General features: G+C 39.9%; 2 protein-coding genes across 4 annotated transcripts in view; one reads left to right on the forward strand and one right to left on the reverse strand.

Moving 5' to 3' along the window:
• The window catches only part of fnbp1l (formin binding protein 1-like), a 57800-nt gene extending 53520 nt beyond the window's left edge, over positions 1 to 4280 (reverse strand). The window contains exon 1 of the mRNA XM_030433715.1: positions 4095 to 4280. Coding sequence (XP_030289575.1) covers positions 4095 to 4118 — 24 coding nt within the window. The 5' untranslated portion in view covers positions 4119 to 4280. The remainder of the gene's footprint in view (positions 1 to 4094) is intronic.
• A 3778-nt stretch (positions 4281 to 8058) lies between these two features.
• LOC115591582 (methylcrotonoyl-CoA carboxylase beta chain, mitochondrial) lies at positions 8059 to 19199 on the forward strand. 3 transcript variants are annotated; one of them, XM_030433710.1, is made up of 13 exons: positions 8059 to 8204; positions 10792 to 10878; positions 11883 to 12047; positions 12123 to 12319; positions 12526 to 12704; positions 13127 to 13207; positions 13570 to 13748; positions 14216 to 14435; positions 14711 to 14802; positions 16016 to 16172; positions 16402 to 16524; positions 17281 to 17514; positions 18024 to 19199. In XM_030433710.1, the coding sequence occupies exons 1-13, from the start codon at positions 8185 to 8187 to the stop codon at positions 18108 to 18110; spliced, it is 1821 nt and encodes a 606-aa protein (XP_030289570.1). In that variant the 5' UTR covers positions 8059 to 8184; the 3' UTR covers positions 18111 to 19199. The 3 variants fall into 3 exon arrangements, with proteins under 3 accessions (XP_030289570.1, XP_030289572.1, XP_030289571.1); XM_030433711.1 differs by having other exon boundaries at positions 8077 to 8204; positions 10763 to 10878; XM_030433712.1 differs by lacking the exons at positions 17281 to 17514; positions 18024 to 19199 and adding an exon at positions 16675 to 16786.
• Positions 19200 to 19409: the final 210 nt, after the last annotated feature.

Consider the following 19409-nt stretch of genomic DNA (forward strand, 5'->3'; position numbering starts at 1 on the left):
TGCTGTGTGACCAGTAGAACTGACCTAGTCTTCATTACAAACACAGTTTAAGCCACATGAAAACGTTCCTATTACCAACAAAAACAGTGCAAATGAATGAATCCAAATCCAAATCTCAAAAGACAGTCCCATAAAGTAAGAAAACACAATTACAAAGCAGCTGTGATGCTGACCTACAGTCAGTGAACTGGAATCAGTCCAGGCTATGATATACTAAAGGCTACTGTCTATAAATATCACAAACAGGAGAGAGGCAATCGAGCACCCCTGTCTGAGTCCAATGGCCACCTGATGCCAAGAATAAAAACACACCTTGCTTCAAGTATCAAATGATTCACATGTAACCCCTTGTACTCCATACTCCAACAACATCTCCCATAGGACGCCTGAGGGAACACAATAATAAGCCTTTTCCAGATCCACACAACACATGAAGGAAGAAAAGCAAACTCTTGTGAACCCTTGATCTGCAGGAGGGTAAAAACCAGCTCACTGAGAATTGGTCTCAAGTCTCCAACTCATTCAACAGGCTTCAAAATAAAAATCAAGTGTCTAGCCAGCCGTTTAGTGCCTGTCCTCTTCTCCTCCACCTTTGCATCCTTTATCCCCTTATCCTTGTCTTTCAGTTTGGCTGATCAGAAGAGACGACTGCCTGTCAGCCTCTTGTCCTTCAGCCAGACATGGCCGCTCCACTCTGCTGGCCTCCGGCTCACCTCAACCAGACAGACCCGAGCACAGCATGGCAGCATCCTGGCACTAAGCGCACACACACAAGGCACACAGAGCTTTAATTCAGACAAACACTTCCTACTTTATGTGTGTGTCTCGAAGGGCAGGAAGCCAGCGCAGTAATAGGATGTTCCTCGCTTGCTTTGTTGAGTCTCAAAGACCTGGGTTAGAGCCAAAATACAGGGCAAAAGCAGAGGCGCCAAGCCTCAATAAATATTCCAATACTAACTTGAGTGCTAGATGTTCTTTTTTTTATATAGTAATATCGCTATTTGTTAAAGAGACCTATTGATTGAATTTAGTAAGTCCACGATAAGAATCTGAGGGACTTAAAAGATAATCAACTGGATAGGAAAGCAGAAAGAAAAACATTTCTGCAACACGAAACTATTACAAGTAGTCCACACACAGTCCAAGTAGTCACAGTCCACAAAGATTAGGAATGACTGGTTTAATCATTCAACAGAAAATTAGGCACTTATTTGATAAAAGAGTATTTGTTCATTCATATTTCAGGGAAAAATGCTGAAAATTAGCTGGTTCCAGCTCTGGAAATCTAAGGACAGGATGCTTTCCTTTACATTGAATACAATCAAGATTTAAACATCTTTGAGTTTTGATATGAAACAAGAAATCTGAAAACTTGATTGGCCTCTAACAATATTATCTATATTTTTATAGAATAAATACAAATTAATCAAGAAAAAAAATAAAGGAATTGGTCAGTTGTGAAAATAATAGTTTTAGCTCTGAGGAAATTAAAACAGAAACACACTAGGGCTGCAAGTTACAATTATTTTTATCATCAATTAATCTGACATTTTTCTCATGATTAATTGTCCAGTCATATAAAAAGTTACAAAGAAATTGATTTGAAAAAAATGCATTTTCCAGAGCCCAAAGATACATAAAACTGCTTATTCCCTCCAGCCAAGAGTCAAAAAACAAAAACAAAAGACAAGCAGCGAATCCTCACATTTAAGAAGCTGGAAACAGGAAATATTTGATGTTTTTGCTTGAAAAAAAACAAACAATTAATAAATTATTAAAACAGTTGGGTCTTGACGAATTGGTTAACTGACTATATGTTGCAGTTCTAATATGCAGCTATCATCTGTCATCTGATTCAGTGCAGCCACCATAATCATACATGAGACAACCAATAACCCAAGGTTATATTAATGATATTTGGCCAGCAGCACTGGACAACCAATCATGTTTCATTAGACATCAGGCAGCCAAACACCTGCTCACTAGTCAGTCATTCATAAAACACAACAAACAATCAGCTGTTTAACATCCTATGGTGTGGACAATAATCCGTAATCTGACATCAGACAGCCAATCATGTGTAATCTGACATCAGACATCCAACATATTAATCTCATCAGGGGATTATGACGGTCTGTCAACCAGCGTCTCCACTCAGCAGATCATAGCGTGCTTTGCTTTGCTACAGCGCTGACAAGAAGAATATGGAGAGATGAAGGAAACAAGTTTTTAACTAGCGGGTATCATCAGCATGATATTTTTAAAGATACAGCTCTGCACAAATTTGTCGATACTGATACTGAAGATTTATGATGAAACAATTAGTTGTTTAACTGATTAGTTGTTCAACAGATCGCTTGTGATTGGTAATTCAACCATTTCCTTTAGTGTAAATGCTTGATTTTTCGAAGAACTCTGACTGATTTTTACAGGTTATAAGACGTTAGGGCTGAAAACATTTATTTTTCATCATCGATTAATCTGTCGATTATTTCAGAATTAATTTAAATGGATTTTCTTTTAGATCAACTAATAGATTAACTGACTAATCGTTGCAGCTCCTAATGTCAATGCACTGAATACAAATAGAAGCAACCTGTAAGAGCTATCTAATCTTTTTCCGATAGAGAAATTACCTGAAAACAAATTCACACCTTCAGAAATAGACTCAAACTAATTTAATCAGCCAAAAAAAAATTCATTCATCTTCCAGTTTTAAAACCATGTTAACGAACCATTCTCTCCATCTGCTTATTGACTCAACTCAACTCACACACAGACTCAGCTGTTATTTTCTATTCACTGGTGGGAAAAAAAGAGAAAGAAAAACTGAATGGATAACATGAATTGGAGATCCAAAAGAAACACAGATATCTGAGAAAGAAAAAAAAAGAAAAAAAAATCCCATCTGAGTTCACGTGTCCACTATTTCACAATCCTTTTGGAATCATGGACAAACACACAGTTATTTCTTTGTCTGTGGCAGCGCGGTCATGTTACATTTGAGGGCTGAGCAGGCAAAAAATTAGCTTATATTAAACTGCAGATAATAACCACTGAGGTCAGCTGGAGGAGTATCATCTCAGGGAGCTCAAGTACCCCCTCCTCTCTGTGCGCGCACACACACACACACACACACACACACGGGATGCTGCTGGTTGCATCTGGTTACAACAGCTTGCCATGGTGGCCAACACCCCAAAACCATGCAGGCTGGAGCTCACCACCCTGTCAAATATACAATAAATTAACCCCATGCTGAAACGAACAATTACACCACATCATAACAACCAATCTGAGACACGGGGCTGATGCAGAGGGAGACACTCACACACTCTCATGTCTACTGTACTTGACAAAAAGCAGCAGCAGCTCAAATTTGAGTGAGTTAAGGTATAAAATCATATGTGACTGGTTTGTATTCAGCGAATCGTTGAGTAATAACAGCTAAGACATTTTTTTTTTTTTTAAAGACAGAAGGCGTAGGCTTTTATTTCGTCTTCAGTTCCCATTCACTTCACATGGAAGTTAAGACAAAAGATTGGACAACCGGCAACAAAGAGGCACCCAAAGCCAATCAGGGAGTGAAACAAACGGCTGTGAAGTTGAGCTTCATTTTAAGCGGATGGAGCCGGATGGTGGTCTCACACCGTCTCTCCACCCTGCTACCCGGGCTCCCTGCCTGCTTCTCTTTGAAACAGGGTGTGACACACAAAAAAACGTCAACATACAACTTCTTAACTTGCCAGTCGAACAAACACGTCCACCCAGCAGCACGGGTTTTTATTCAAGTTGACGTGTAATGTGGCGGAGGAGGCGGTGTGACCCCCGCCCCGGCTGCCTGCAGTCTTGTCTATTGTTCCGCCGCTGTCACAGCCGTTAAGGTGCACCGCGGATTAGCTTTAGCTTCATTAGCCTCACCGGCTAACAGCCACAGCCGGCCAGCTAGCGTTAGCCGCTCGCCCTTTTCCACACAAAGCTAAAAGGTAACACGGCACCTTTCTTCCACGAGTCGCTGGGTTGACCGCGTCCAAGCACAAGGCGAAGACGCCGAGCATTCAGTCAGAAACACACAATAAAGAGTTTAAACATACCCAGAGCTCCGTTCCCCAACTCATTGCGGATTCCCCCTTGTGACTTCTCCCGTATTGGACACAGTTTTCCCCGCTAAGACTCTCCTAAACTGCAGCTGGGACTCCGGTCCTTCTGACTGCCTGTCTGCCGACAAACACACTCCTCCTCCTCCTCCTGCTGCAGCTGCTCCCTATCCGCCTGGATCAACAGGGCCGCCCAAACCAGGGGCCCTGAACCACAGTGGCCCCAAAAATATTGTTCAGTTTGTTATATGAATTACACATTTCTTTTTAATTTACTCACTTCTTATAGGCCTGTTTTGTATCGTATTGTGTACCCTCATGCTTCAGAAAAGTTGTTTCTAAGATAGATAAGACTTTATTGAATCCTCACCAGGAAATTCAGCTGTTATAGCAGCTTACAGATTGAGTGAAAGATGAGCAAACTGAAACATGATAAAAAGCAAAGCGAAGACAGAATATGAAATAGAATAGTAGAACATATAGAATAAAATACTATTGTAAATAAAAAGGAAAATTAAGACTTTATACACATATATATACATATTCACTTTTGTGAAACTTTCTTACCTATAAAGCCTTACATTGAATTGAATAGTGGTCATCCATGTTATAAAGAAATGATCTGTAATCACATTCTAACCTTCAGAAACAGTCTCTCCATCTGTCTCTGTAGGAAACTGACAAACTGACTCTTCTGATTTTGTTCCAATGGGAGGCAAAGAAGGGAAGAAAACCCTGAATGGATAATATCTATGGCAGAGCCAATATCCTCCTCCTGCTCACTATCCAGACCAGGGACCCTGGACCACAGCAGCCCAAAAATAGTGTTACAGTAAGTCAGTTTTTTGTATGAATAAGAAATTTTGTAGTGATTTCTTTTTTTATTATCATTATTCATTGCTTATATGATTGTTTTTTAACTATTCATTGTCTTAATATTTGTACCTTCATGCTTTGAAAAATTAAAAGACCCTTAAAATCACCATGAAATGTCATACCTGTGCACGTGATTTTCAACAAATCAGATTTGAAAAATGGATTAATTGAATTCCATTCAGACAGTGGATTATATTTTAGGCATGCCCGGTGTAAAATGGAGTGATATTAAGAAAAATTTACAATATCAGTACCAGGGAAATTCTAGCTTGAACTTGAAGCCGATTTGCTTTTATTTATTCAACAAGAGCGGTGCTTAAAAACTCTGATACAGCGAGGGCCTGTTAGCACCTTGAAAGCTGGTTTGTGATCCACCATCAAACACAGAGTATTACAGTTTCAGAGGAAGACAGCATGAAGGACTCAGAGAGGAGGAGGAAAGGCTTTTGAAACTAGTAAACCTAACAGAGCTTTGGAATATTAAATCATCCATCTAAGCCTTTCTTACCTTCAGGTATGTATAAATGACAGTTATGAACTTCTTTTTTAAGGGACTCGTTGGAACTTCTGTGTTGTGGTGGAAGCCGGTTGTTGGTGGACTCCGTTTCTAAACTAACTTTAGGTATTGTTGCTCTCTGGCAGGTGGAGGTAGATGGGGATGGTGGCATCTTTAACTGTACATTAAAATTCACTCACATATGGCCAATAAAAAAGTGATTTACACACATAAATTGCAAAAAAAAAAGAATAAAATAATAGGTGTAGGTGTATGTCTATGCCTCTTTAAAATACATATATGTGATTTTTTATGTTTTTACTACCACAGGCCCATAACACTTACAGTTTGTGCCACTTGACAAGTCATGAAACAAATCACTGCAAACAGAAAAATAAACAAATATGATCCACGAAGATCATGGAAGGAACAGATGTTAGATTAAATGGTATGAATTTACTGTCATAGGAGACTTCATATCGTCAAAGTTGGTCTATGGTCTGTTGCAGCATCTTATTACTCTAATGAAATTATAATAGGGTGCTTGTTTCTCAATCTCATATGACATTATTACAATATTTATAACAGATGATCTGAAACACTGGCCTGTGCTCTGTGCCTTGCACAAATAATTCAGGAATCATCAGGGACCATAGTGAGAGAGCTGTCTCTTAATTTAGATCAGCAGCACCTACCGACCGTTTTCAAGTATCTCCTGATTGGAATAAAGCACAACAACTGAAACTGACACTAAAGAAATGTTTTTTTGTTCTTTTTAAATTAGAATCAGCTTTATTTCAGCTAAAGCGCATCTCTTTGTGAGGCTAAAGAGACTCTATGGGCCGTATTATTGCCATAGGAATCAACCTGCAGCGAGCTTTTTTTTCTTTTCTTTTTTTATGTTGCAAACACTTTAAAATGTTGCTGTGATGACAAATCTTTGAACAGAGACCCATCTCTTTAATTGGTGAATGACCAGTTCCCTCTAGTGGCCAAGACGTATCATTACAGATGTAGTCAGATAGGGGTAGATGGATTTGGCTTTTTGAATGGTTTGAAGTTGAGAATGAGTTAAGGAGTCTAACAGTCTGAGGAATGAAGCTGCTCTGTAGTCTGGTGGTAAGGCAGCAGATGCTTCTGAGTCTGTTGCCAGATGATAGTCAGGTAAAAGGCTGTGGCTGCGGTAGGTGTTGTTGTCTTTCAGTATCCTTTGGGCTCTGTACAGACATCGGTGCCAGTGATGTTCTGAATCCAGCCTTCCTCAGTTTCTCTAGGAATTAAAACCCTTTTCTGCATTCCTTTTAACCAGGGTGCTTAAAAAGATGACAAAGGCTCTCAGTGATGGTATTTCCAAGGAGCCTATAGCTGTTCACCTGCTCCACCTCAGCTCCACTGATGTAGACAGCGGTGTGTCTTTGCCTAATTTCTTCTAAAATCAACAATCAGCTCCTTTTTCTCGCTGCTGTTGAGCAATAGATCGTTCTCTGTGCACCACTCGTTCATTTCATTGTTAATTTCCTCCCCTTGTGAACTCTCATTGTTGTTTGTAATGTGGCTGATGTCTTCCGTTTCTACACAGTTGCTTTTGGGAAAAACTCTGTTAGCTGGGGAGTGAAGTTTAACTCAAGACCAGACCTATCCAAGTGGTGGCCCGTGGGCCTTTAAAACACTCATTCTGGCCCTTTGAACATTTTCTTAGTCGGCAAATAAGCCCATTAATTAGTTATGTCTGTTGCTAAGCAAAATAACAAACAAAAGACCCTCTAATTTCAGTTTTAAACCCACACTGTTTAAGTGGGGGGAATTTACAAGAATCAAACTGGCAACCTACTTCTAAGATTAAAGAGATGCACTGTTTTTCCACCTGTACTTGTGTCCAAATGCAGTCTTTCTCTTTCAGTTGTTAACAAAAAATACGAAGAAATAAAAAGAGCAATGTTTTACGACATTTAAATTATGAGCTTTATATAACAAAAGTTGGCGAGGGAAACTAACAGTTGATTCTCAGAATTAGTTTGGAGGGAGTATTGTGGATTTCAGTGGAGGATATCAAGCTCAACTACATGGAGAGTGTTTGGCTGGAAGAGTCTTTGTGGACACCTGCTCAGAAATCTCATCACTCAGGCAATTCCAGTTGCCAGAGGAATTTTGGCTCCCAGGAAGCCAACCACTATCACTTGTTTTGGGCCTGTCCAAAAGTTCATGCTTTTTGGCGTAAGATTTACACAGAATTAGTGACGGAATTTGGGACAGAAACTATATTTAAGAGGGATGAACCCCTGTTTGGACTTCTGCATTCAACATCTATGAATATTAAAACAAAAACACTTATTAAATGTTGCTGCTAGAAAAAGCAATTACAAAGAAATAGCTCCAACCGGATGCCCCATCTATAGAGAACTGTTGAGATAATATTCATGAAATCTTTTTTTTTCAATGAGGCTCCAGGAATATACATTTGAGGAAATTTAGTTTTGTTTGAATATGTTTATCCAGCTCTGGTCCCGGTCCTACACCAGAACATGAGCTGCAGTGACTCTGTTCTAACGATGGAAGGCAGCAGTACGCTTCGTAGCGTGCAGCCTGCTGGAATTGTGATCGAAGAAGAAGAGTTCTCCATCCCGCTCCACTACAAGTAGTAAAAGTGCCGTTTTGGGGTTATTGTGAGCCGGTAAAGTTGTATAATTAGCTGTATTACAGCAGACACGCACGGACATGTACCGCTGCATGACTAGGTAAGAGACATTACATCTTTCTATACGTTTGTTTCTCGCATGACACTCTTCACGTCTTCACGACCTTTGACACACATTTCTTTTGGTATATACTGCTTGCGGCTAACGTTAGCTAATGACTTATACACCCGTCAAAGGCTGTCCAGACAGCACAACTAGATATTTCACTTAAATGTTTACTCACTGTCATGTATTTGAATAGACGAAATATCCGCAAAAGTCTGTCTGTACATAGTTGTTGTTGACTGAGGCTGTGTTCATGTATATACACGACAGTGTTGCCTGACTAGCTATGTTCAAAGTTTGAGTAGCCAGTGATGCAGCCTTAATGTGAAAGAGCAGCTCAGGTGAATATGCAGGTGGAAGCGACCGCAAAGGGACGAGAGATGAACAGTTATGGTCAAACTTCAAGGCACTGCCATGAATCTCTGAGATGGGTCATTCCAGGTCAACTCACCCAGAACTCAGAACTTTTCCCAGTCCATGTCATGAATCCGCCCCCCAAAAATATTAAAGCTTCCATCAGACCTGGAGCTAAATGTCATTCTTTATATGTGTTTTAAGCTTCCCCAGCTGCTTATTTTTCTCTGGATTGGGTTGAAATACTGAACATCCAAGAAACAGTAAGGATAATGTACAACATGTATTCATGTTAATCAGGGCAGTCCCAGATGGGGAACACAGGTCAAAGTGTCTCTGTTGTCCTCAGATCAAAATGTTCATATCTGAAATATGGGTTCCTTTCATCAGAGGACTATTAAATTCACTTAGATGGTTCCATGGAGAAGAAGTGTGGTAATACGTTGGCTAAAAAGGTGTATAGAGAATTAAGTCATAATTTATTACTTTTTTATTACCATAACAAAAGTTGCATGGTTAACAAAAAGACAACAGGAAGGTTAAAATTAGCACGTACAGGAAGTCGGTCAATCAGGGAAGTTGGGCTACTAGGACCATTTTGTATCTTTACATTACAATACAATACAATAGGGTTCACATTTGGCTTGGGGCCAACTATACAGTTTCAGATTAGGACCTCCACGGGAAAAAAATAAATAACAATATATCATTTTTACCACGACGAAGAACCTTCCATTTAAAAAAAAAAAAAAAAAAGTCAGATCTCCACTAGTTTTCACTTTCTTGCAACCAAATGTTGATCCTGTGTAGTATTAATACAGTGAGATCACATCCAGAAGTTGTTTGGTCTGCAGAAATATTGTGTCACAGATCTAGCTAAATATAGCTTTAGAGCTGAACATCCAACCTTTTAACATCTTCTTCCTCGCTTCAGGTCTCGGTGCCTGGCCATGTCTCTTTAGTGACAACTAGTGTATGTGTGGGTGTGAGTGTGTGCATATGTATGAGAGTGTGTATATGAGTGTGTATGTATTTGTGTATCTCTCTCTGTGCATATCTATGGGGGTGGGAGGGTTAGGTTTTTTAGATTTTTTTTTTTTTTTTTTTTTTTTTTTTTTTTTTTTTTCTTTGTTGTTTTTAATCTCTGTGAGGCACTTTGTGCTACTTTCTGTATGAAAAGTGCTATACAAGCACATTCATCCCTATATATTAAAGAAAAATGGGAAGTGGAAGGAGGAATAGATCTGACGGAGGAAGAGTGGGTAACAATCTGGGAATATCAATGGAAGTGTAGCAGCTCACAGAGTTGGAAGGAGTTTGGCTGGAAAAGCCTCATTAGATATTTTATTACACCTTACCAAAATTCTCACTATAAAGGAAACTCCCCAGCCTGTTGGAGAAATTGTGGCAGTACAAATGCAAATCATTATCATGTTTTCTGGGACTGTGGGGTTATTAAAACCTATTGGAAGGGAATTCATAATGCAATACAAGTAATTTTTGGGAGTCAGTTGCCTCTGGAAAGTAAAGTGTTTTTCTTTGGACTCGTGCCTGAAGGATGGCCAAGGAGGGACAAATATTTGTTTAGTATCCTGTTGGTGGCAAGTAAGAAGGCCCTCACCAAAAAATGGCTTTCACAAGAGAGTCCAACATTGACCATGTGGATGGACATTACGATGGACATATGCAGAATGGAGAAATTAACTGCAGATGTGAATTACAAGAAGGACTTGTTTGTTTTACGTTGGAAGAAATGGATGAACTATATAACACCACTCAGGCCAGACTTTGACTTGTTAAATTTTAAATAATATGCTGTGTGTGTAGCAATAACCATAACTCGCTCCCTACGTGTTCATATGTTTATTGTGTTTTTAGTTTCCTTTCTTTTTTCTTGTTACCATAAAAAAAGGACATTTATGCTGACACTCTGATTAATAATTGAAATGGATGTACATGTCACATTGGAAGCATAATGTCAATAAAAATGGCAAATTATAAAAAAAAAAAAAAGAAAAGTGCTATACAAATAAAGATTGATTGAACATTTCATACTGCAGATTTTTTATGTTCGAGTGTTGGTTTGTTGAAACTAGATGATGCCATCTTTTCCCCTGTGTCTGGACAAAATTTTAATCTTAGTTCCTTTGCTAATTTGTTTTATTCCATAATTTCAAATTTCTCTGTACTTATTTCAGTTTCCAATTTCTCTCCCTGTCCGTAAAAGGACTGTTTGGAGCGGAGGAAGAGTGCCTCCTGCCTTCGTACCTCCAACATGGACGTTGAGAAACACGACAGAGGAGAGACATCACAGGTGAGTACATCGCATGGACTCCTGTGAGTCACTGGACTATAGGCTAAATGTATACTCAATAATTGAATTAAATAGTTACAGCTGAGGGACTTTGAAAACGTTATAACCTTTGAAATCCTTAGCCTAGTCTTGTACTTCACACCTTGTTAGCACACGGTCAATTATGTAGTTTACAATCACTCGTGTGATTATTATATACCGTTAAATCAATTAATTGGTCAGCCCTGATACACTGATAAAAATCAATGCAAGGTGGATGAACACCTGTTTGTTCTCCAGGAACAGTTTAACAAAATAAAAGCAGCTACACTTGTCATGTTGGGTAATAATTTTGATTTCATCTAAAATTTGGTGAATGCAAAGTTATGTGAATGTGATATGTAGTATAAGAATGTGACATTTTCACTTTACAAAGTCTGCATACTTTGTTGACAATGTTGTGGACATACTATTAATGCGGCAAATGTAAAATTTCTATCATGGAGCACAAGAGCTGATGATGTACTGTAATCATGTTGGGAAAGTTCGCTGGTCATGTTCTCATCAATTGATAGTTTCACCCCCTGGTGGCTGGCTAGTGTGGATCATGAACCCTGGCCCTTGTTCATTGTTGTGTTATGTTTGGTTTAATTAGTTAGAACTTACTTGATCCGATGTAAAGTGGGTTTGATGTAATTATTGTGTATGGACAGGACCCCGATACAGTGGCCCCTACCCGACTCACGACTTTGCAGACAAATTATGTCACCAGTGCCAAATGGCAAGGTCCATAGGAAGAAGATTAGACGCGCAGTCAAGCTTTATATACCACCAATGGTTTTAGACTGTGAAGAAAGCTAATAGCAACTTGCATTACATCAGATTTTCTAAAACTCATCCATGACATATTTTTTAAAATCATGTTCGAGCTTGTAAACAGGCCATAAACATGCTCTTTACTAACAGTTGACTATTGATAATCAGATTTAACGCTGTTCATGTTCTGTATGAATCTTATGTCGCAGGCTAGCTGAGCAGCATTGGCATTGTTCTGTCCGCTGTATGAGCTCTGCAGCCAGGAAGAGGAGAGCTCTGCGCAGTGCCTTCCCGGTGCTGGAGCAGCCCCTCCAGCCCATCCACCAACACGTGTATGAATCTAACCTCCGAAACAGCATTGCCTGCCATAAGAAGTAGGTTCTGCTCAGGTCAATTATTGAAATATAAGTTTTAATGCTTGCCATTCATGAACTCTTTCACTCTGTAAGGTATGTGGAGTTGAGTGAGAAGGTAAGGATAGGTGGAGGGGAGAATGCCATCACCAGACACACTCAGAGAAACAGGAAGTTACTGGTCAGGGATCGGCTGCGCCTCCTGCTGGATGACGAGGACTTCCTGGAGCTGTCACCATTGGCTGGTCTGGGTCTGCCATACGGTGACATCCCTTCAGCTGGCTGCCTGACTGGTCAGAAACCACTAGCTGCAATCCTGTAACTTTGGTACTAACTATAGACTGTATGATCCGACTAGTTTGATTATAGTCTCTTTTAGTTTCTTTATTTTAGTTCAGAAATGTATTTCCCACCTAATGACAATGTAATTGTGGCACACGTGCGTGCCACTGACTTACCTCTCTATGTGCTATCTCTATGTGTAAATGTATCCATCCAGGCATTGGCAGGATCAATGGCCTGTGGTGTGTGTTTATTGCCAACGATGCCACAGTGAAAGGTGGCACAGCGTATCCAATCACAGTGAAGAAGCAGCTGCGGGCACAGGAAGTAGCAATTCAGAACCGCCTGCCTTGTGTTTACCTGGTCGACTCTGGAGGAGCTTTTCTGCCACTGCAGGTTCGAGCACACACTAGAATGCCATTTTCCACTGCAGGTACTATCTCTTAGCATAGGTGGAATTCATAGCTGTTTTTTGCTTTTTTTAGATAGAAGGGGCAGTGTCTACTTCACTTCTCCAGTAGTTGGGAAATGACACTCAAGAGCTTTACTTGAATCCTGGGAAGCTGCAGCCTTATTCATAGACAAACTCTAACCTACATTGTATATTTTCCATCAACTTCTCCAATTGCTTTGACCGTCAGTCTCCTCTGCAGTACAAAAAAACTAGGACAAAATCCACAATGGAGAAGAGAAAAAAGCAAGTTGTGTTGAGCCATAACCTGCAGCCAAAAATATATCCTTCTACCTCCACAGTAATTACCTAGGGTGTTTCATCTGAATGTTCAGTTTACTTCTCTGTGTGTATTATTATTATCCAGTCAGAGATCTTTCCTGATAAGAACCAGGGAGGAAGGACGTTCTATAATGAAGCCATCATGTCTGCCATGAAGATCCCACAGGTAAAAACATATGAATTAACACAGTTTTGCTTTAACAGTACAAGAACATTAAAAAAGAGTCTGTGAATGAGTTGATTTGTTGTGATCAACATTAACAATGTCACATCTGACATGACGCCATGCAAAAAAGAAACCAGACAAAACACAATGATTAAACATGGATACATTATATTCAAATGAACTGTATGATACTGTGTTTAAGTGCTTTCGTTCTTTGTTAGCCTGTTTTAAAGTTGGGTCTATAAAAGACCTTTCTGACAACATCATATTAAATTAGTTTTTAGCCTGTAGAAATCCATGCAGTCTGTTTTGAGACTTTAGCAGTTGGACTGTGTGTTATTTGAGACTTCCTGTCAATCAAGGTGTCAGTGGTTTGCGGGTCGTGCACTGCGGGCGGAGCTTACATCCCCACGATGGCAGAAGAGGCAGTGATGGTGCACCGGATCGGGACCATATTTCTGGGAGGGCCGCCGCTTGTCAAGGCTGCCACGGGAGAGGAAGTGACACCGGAGGACCTGGGAGGAGCCAGGCTTCACGCTGAGTACGTCCATAAATAAAACCCGCTGTGTTCTTTCATCTTCATTTTCTTCTGGGTTTTTAAAATGGACACTCCACTGTGTGCAAAGGCAGCGAGGTGGAGGTGGAAGATGATTTTTATGTTTTGTTTAATGAATTTTTTTTCCCTATGTTTTCGGGTTGTTAGTCTGGCCGTCCGTCCCATTCTTGTCGGGATGGATGGATGTGCCCCGTGTTTACAAAGAGGAATTCTGAGTTTGAGTAACGTTCTGTTACAGTTCATGTAGAACGTCACCTTGGAAAATAGCATTTTGTCTTGTAAACATACATACTCAGACCAACATTAGAATTTTCTGATCTGAATACAGAAGCAATTGAACTTGGTAGCCACAGATTGATTTAAACATACAAAAACACACCCGTCCTTATAATTTACAATTATTAGAGAAATAAACAAATCATCCAGTCCGTCAATTTATCTTGTGATTTCAGGGTGAGTGGCTGTGTGGACCATTTTGCGTGGGAAGAGAAGGAGGCGTATGAATGCACCAGAAACATCATATCCACCCTCAACTTCCAACTGCCTGAAGAAGAGGAGGAGGATGAGGTGGAGACGAAGAAGAGGAAAGCAGAGGAGGAGCCTCTGCATAGTTTAGAGGAGCTTCCAGGGCTCGCTCCCAGAAGTTATAACTACAGTCTGGATGTTAAAATGGTAAAGTATGCAATAAAACAAATAAACAAAGCTATTTGCTCTGTAGAGTGTTAGTTAGCACGAGGAGGTAATATAGTCCTTCTGGCGTAACAGTCAGGGAAAAGAGCGCGCATAACAGTTTAGCGATGATGAGCAATCAGTATCAAAAGAACACAAATCACTACTTGTTAAATACTGTCTTGGTTGGTTTGATGTCACAGCTGTCATATAAATGTCTCATGGAGTCCAGAATTAATATCATGCTAATGGTTCTGTCTGTCTGTCCGTCTGTCCAGGTAGTCAGCCGGCTGACAGACGGGAGCCGCTTCCAGGAGTTTAAAGCTCGATATGGAACCACACTCATCACTGGCTTTGCAAAAATACATGGGTAAATTACAAACACATACACATGGATTCCTATTTGGGGTTAGAACAATTATTATTACAGGGTGTCAGTTAACTCCTGATACAGACACATATTTAATTACTCAAGTAGTTCCAGTGGAACTGAAGACTGTGTTATAGCCTGTACTCAATCGACCTGAGAATGAGACTTCAAAAATGAACCTTCTTCAGAATAGTTTGAGTTTGCCTACATAAGTTGTACACTTGAATGCATCCATATGTTAGTACAAAACAATGGCATAAGAAGGCCTATGTGAAATTAGAGAGGCTGCTTGACAATCAGTGTGTTAACAAGAGGGATATAGTACCAGAGAGCATCTCTCTTTCTTCAGAGAATGTGTGGTTGACAGTAGACAGGAAGGGAAGAGTGAGAATAGATTGTCCCCCAGATAAGTAATTGTTGATGGTGTCGTTCTTGCAGATGGATTGAAAGAATAAAGGTCTCCTATCAAATGCTTAAAGGGGTTGCTAAATATACTTAGGTGGCTGTTAGTGTACCTGGGCGGCCTGCTCAAGTAAAATGTATGTGTGGGAAACACTGGCATTGGCATTAGCTAGCTAAATATAAATTAAAAAGAAAGAACAGCTGAATTTCTTATTTACAACAATGTGTTGTCATTGAGTGCATTCTCATCCGGTCACAGCAGGAAGGCACCTATAACATACAAACTGCTAAAAGTAGCCTGCACTGTCCCTCTGAACCAACTGGTATCAAGCAGTCATCTCACATCTCATTCAAAAATACCACAAAAGTTATTGATGTCAAACTTTCTGCATATTCACTCAAAAGAGTTGAACTGCACACTGATGAAACAAGAGTTGCTTCAGTCATCTCCTAACTTATCCATCATCCCTCATACACAAGCTTCAGACAGTAGACAGGACCTCTGGCAGTTCTCACTGGTAATGATTTCTAATTGCATCCTCTGATATTTAATGTTGAGAACAAAAACTAGCACTTACACTGAGGATCGTAACTGATTCAATTTAATAAATGTTGCAACAAATTTTAAGCTCCAGAAAGCATATTTGTGTGACCAGTAGTAGACATTTTTAATAATAATAGACTAAACAGCAGCACTTGGAGCATTCCTGAGCCTGAACAGTTCATACAGTGTGTATGATTATGTTAACTACCAGCTGTCATTGTTTCTTTTATTTGGTAATTGTGTGTATTTGTTTTCACAAATCATAAGCCACCTGATGGGAATAGTAGCCAACAATGGAGAGCTGTCGTACGAGGCCGCGCTGAAAGGCAGCCATTTTGTCCAGCTGTGTGACCAGAGAGACGTCCCCCTACTCTTCCTCCAGAACACATCACCCACAGCAGCTCCGACACTCTCCACAGCACAGGTATTCACCTGATTCACCCAGTAAATCACACACACACAGACTTGTTTAAATGCACATGTCCCAAAATACATCATATAACAAAAAAAAAAGGTACTTAAAAACAGATCAGACAGTTTTGGAAAATCAGAGAGAGAACAGCTGAAGTTGTACCTCCTGAATATAAGAAAATTATGGATGATATAACTAAAGGCAGGATGTAAAAAACTCTCTCTGTTTGTCTTTCTTCTAGGCAGAGGTGAACAGTAACCGTCTGAAGGCTCAGGGCTCTATGATGTCAGCAGTAGCGTGCGCCTCCGTCCCCAAAATCACCGTGGTGATTGGTGGTTGCCATGGTGCTGACAGCTACGCCATGGTGAGAGACACAGCATACATTACTGACGGCCTTTGGTACAATGAACTGTATTACATATGTGTGCATTTCCATTTGTTACAGCTACAGTATTGATTTTGCAAAACCAAAATGGAGACCGACCTAGGTTTTCTTTTTCTTTGATTGTGGCAGACAATAATACTTCACACTTATCACTACCTAATCTGAGCAGGGCATGCACACCAGTGTGTCCACCATCTTGGACAGCTAGGTAATGGCTTCACCACTTGGACAAACTGCACACACACTTTGTCTAATAAAAATGCTATGCTATGACAGACAACACGTACCATCATCTGAAACATTCATTATTAACAAAAAATGTCATTCTTATCCTGATAACTTAACACATGTAAGTTTTACATAGTTCTGTGTGTGGTTGGTCCAAGTGATGTTGCCCTATGTAGCTGACGATGAAGAGGCTGAAGATGCCACATGTACTCACAAATGCACTACTCAGATCAGGCAGGGATAGCACCTACTTTGTGCTGAAGTCCATCCATCATTTTTCTTCAGCAAAATTTGACCGACAGCCATTTAACTGTCCAATCAGTATTTACGCCCGAATGACAAGTTAAAGCGAAAAAGTTGTCTCTCTCTAGTTTGTTTGATGAAAAAACAACAAATGTGAACAAAATAATTAAGAAAGCGAGAGAGATTTTATCCATACTCATGCTGGGTTTAGGACACAAGATTAATCCCACAATAATTGGAACTTTGTGTCCTGATTGTCTCTAGTGTGGACGGGCTTTTGACCCCAACTTCCTGTTCCTGTGGCCAAACGCCCGAGTGTCAATGGTGGCACCGGGTCACTGCGGCTCTTTGCTTCCCTCTGACAGTGAGCAGGAGGAAGAGAAGAACAAGAAGCAGGAGGACGACCTCAACAGGAGGTTAACGAAGGAGAGCTCGGCTTTCTTCTCCTCTGGCAGGCTCTGGGACGATGGAGTCATTCTGCCTCAGGACACCAGGAAGGTAAAGTAACAACATTTTGTCACGTCGACAGAGTCATTATTTATTCACCCCCATGCTGATGGAAAGTTGGGGGAAGTTTCAAAGTCCACAGAATACTTCTGAAGCTTCACAGCAAAACAGCATTGCAGCTACAACATCCTGAAGCTCGTGCACCCACTTCAGACGGGGTGCACACAAAATGCTTTTAGCTCAGCAGCTACAGGGAAGATTTTAGATCATTAAAGGGTGTAAATAAAGTTTTTTAAATGAGTTTGGGATCATCTTTTAACTCAAACATGTCCGCGATATAACCTTTTTCGACTAAATGTTTGAAATGTGATGTGATATGCTTCCTCAGTGCACGCTAACAACGAATATTACTGGGACTACACAAAAAGTTGCACAGGAGCATTTAATATCCCAAAATTCATAAACTACTGACCTCAGTAACGTATTGGCCATGTTTCTGCACATTGACCAGCCTAGGTTTCGACATGGTCTAAAATCTGTTTCTCTGTTTCTGTCTGCAGGTTCTGAGAGACTGCCTGGACATCATCAAACAGCAGCAGTATCAACTTTCCACAGACAAACTGAAAACAACACTCCTGCGTGTGTAGAGGCTTCTATCCTTCTTGTCCTCACATTGTCTGGAGACCACATCTGGAAACCTCTGTTCATACTCTAAAATGATACTGCTGTTTGTAATGCAGTCTGGTCGCTGTAGCCCACTGGTCACTTTTAAAAGGATTTGCCAAGATTACTGACAGAAAGCTCTGGCCTGTATTCAGTGTAAGGGATACCTGCAGTTGATGGTAAACGTGATTATCCTACCAATGAGTTATGACTTCTTTGCCATCCTATTTTCTCACAATTGGTGCATAGTCAGCAGTTATAATCATGAGAACAAATAGGTACATTTGTAATGTAATGTTTTTATCTCAAGAAATAATAGCTACCTCCATTCACACTCATCTGTTTTCTGTCTGATGACAAAAAAAGCTTTTGTAATACTACCACATAACACTGTGTGATGAAGCCTTTACAAACATATGATGGACTTGATGAAGTGTTCTGCTAGCTCTAAAAAGCTTAAGGGTCTCTGGTGTTAAGACTTGCACTCACTGGAATTTGATTGCTTTTGGAATAGGAGCTTATGTTGGCTTAATGAAACCTGACACTCCAGAGAAAGTTCTGGTTAATCCTGAAAAAGTGCCTCATTATCAGGTTTTGACATCGCGCCTCAGGTTTCATAAAGGTTTCTACGCCTCGACCAGCATCCAGGGCCACAATTCAAGAAGAAGATGAAGAAGAGAAAGATTGTTATTAATACACTGCTGGAAGATTTCTTTTGATGGCAAATTACATGTGCTGTAGAGGAGTGTCTTCTCATTGGGGGTACGACATCCTGCAGCTCAGGGGTGTGTTTTAGCCTTCAAGCATGAATGAGTAGTTTGTTTTTTTTGTTTGTTTTTTAATTACTTTAGTTGTTGTCATCAAAAAATCAATTTCAACTCATGATTTTCTGTAATTATAAATGTAAATGAACCATTGTAATGTATTTTTTTGTATAAAATAATTGAAAAAAACTGTAAATAGATGTTTAAATTGCAAAACTAATGTGTTTTTGATCGCTTTATGGATGATTGGCGCTATATAGATATAATTCTTGGATCACAGCAGTAAACGTAAAGTGCTGTTTGGTTGAAGCTAGCGTCCTATTGTTAAAGGAGAACTGTGTAGTTTTGAGGAAGACATTTTTATCAGATGAGAAAGAAATTAATTGTTTTTTTCTGCCTTAACAAACTAACAAACTCAGTTTTCATGACTGAAAAAACAAACTGATCTTAAAGGACAACACAATTTCATACCTTTTTATTTTGTCTATATGTGGCGGACCCTGCAACATTTCTAGTGTC

This window comes from Sparus aurata, chromosome 11 (genome assembly GCF_900880675.1).
Source record: "Sparus aurata chromosome 11, fSpaAur1.1, whole genome shotgun sequence".
Taxonomy (NCBI): Eukaryota; Metazoa; Chordata; class Actinopteri; order Spariformes; family Sparidae; genus Sparus; species Sparus aurata.

Bases quoted from the DNA above. Each gene is read 5' to 3' on its own strand.
- LOC115591582 (XM_030433710.1), top strand. From the start codon at position 8,185: ATGTACCGCTGCATGACTAG. The intron at 16,173-16,401 runs GTATTCACCTGA...TCTTTCTTCTAG, and splicing joins CGACACTCTCCACAGCACAG to GCAGAGGTGAACAGTAACCG. The intron at 17,515-18,023 runs GTAAAGTAACAA...TTCTGTCTGCAG, and splicing joins TGCCTCAGGACACCAGGAAG to GTTCTGAGAGACTGCCTGGA.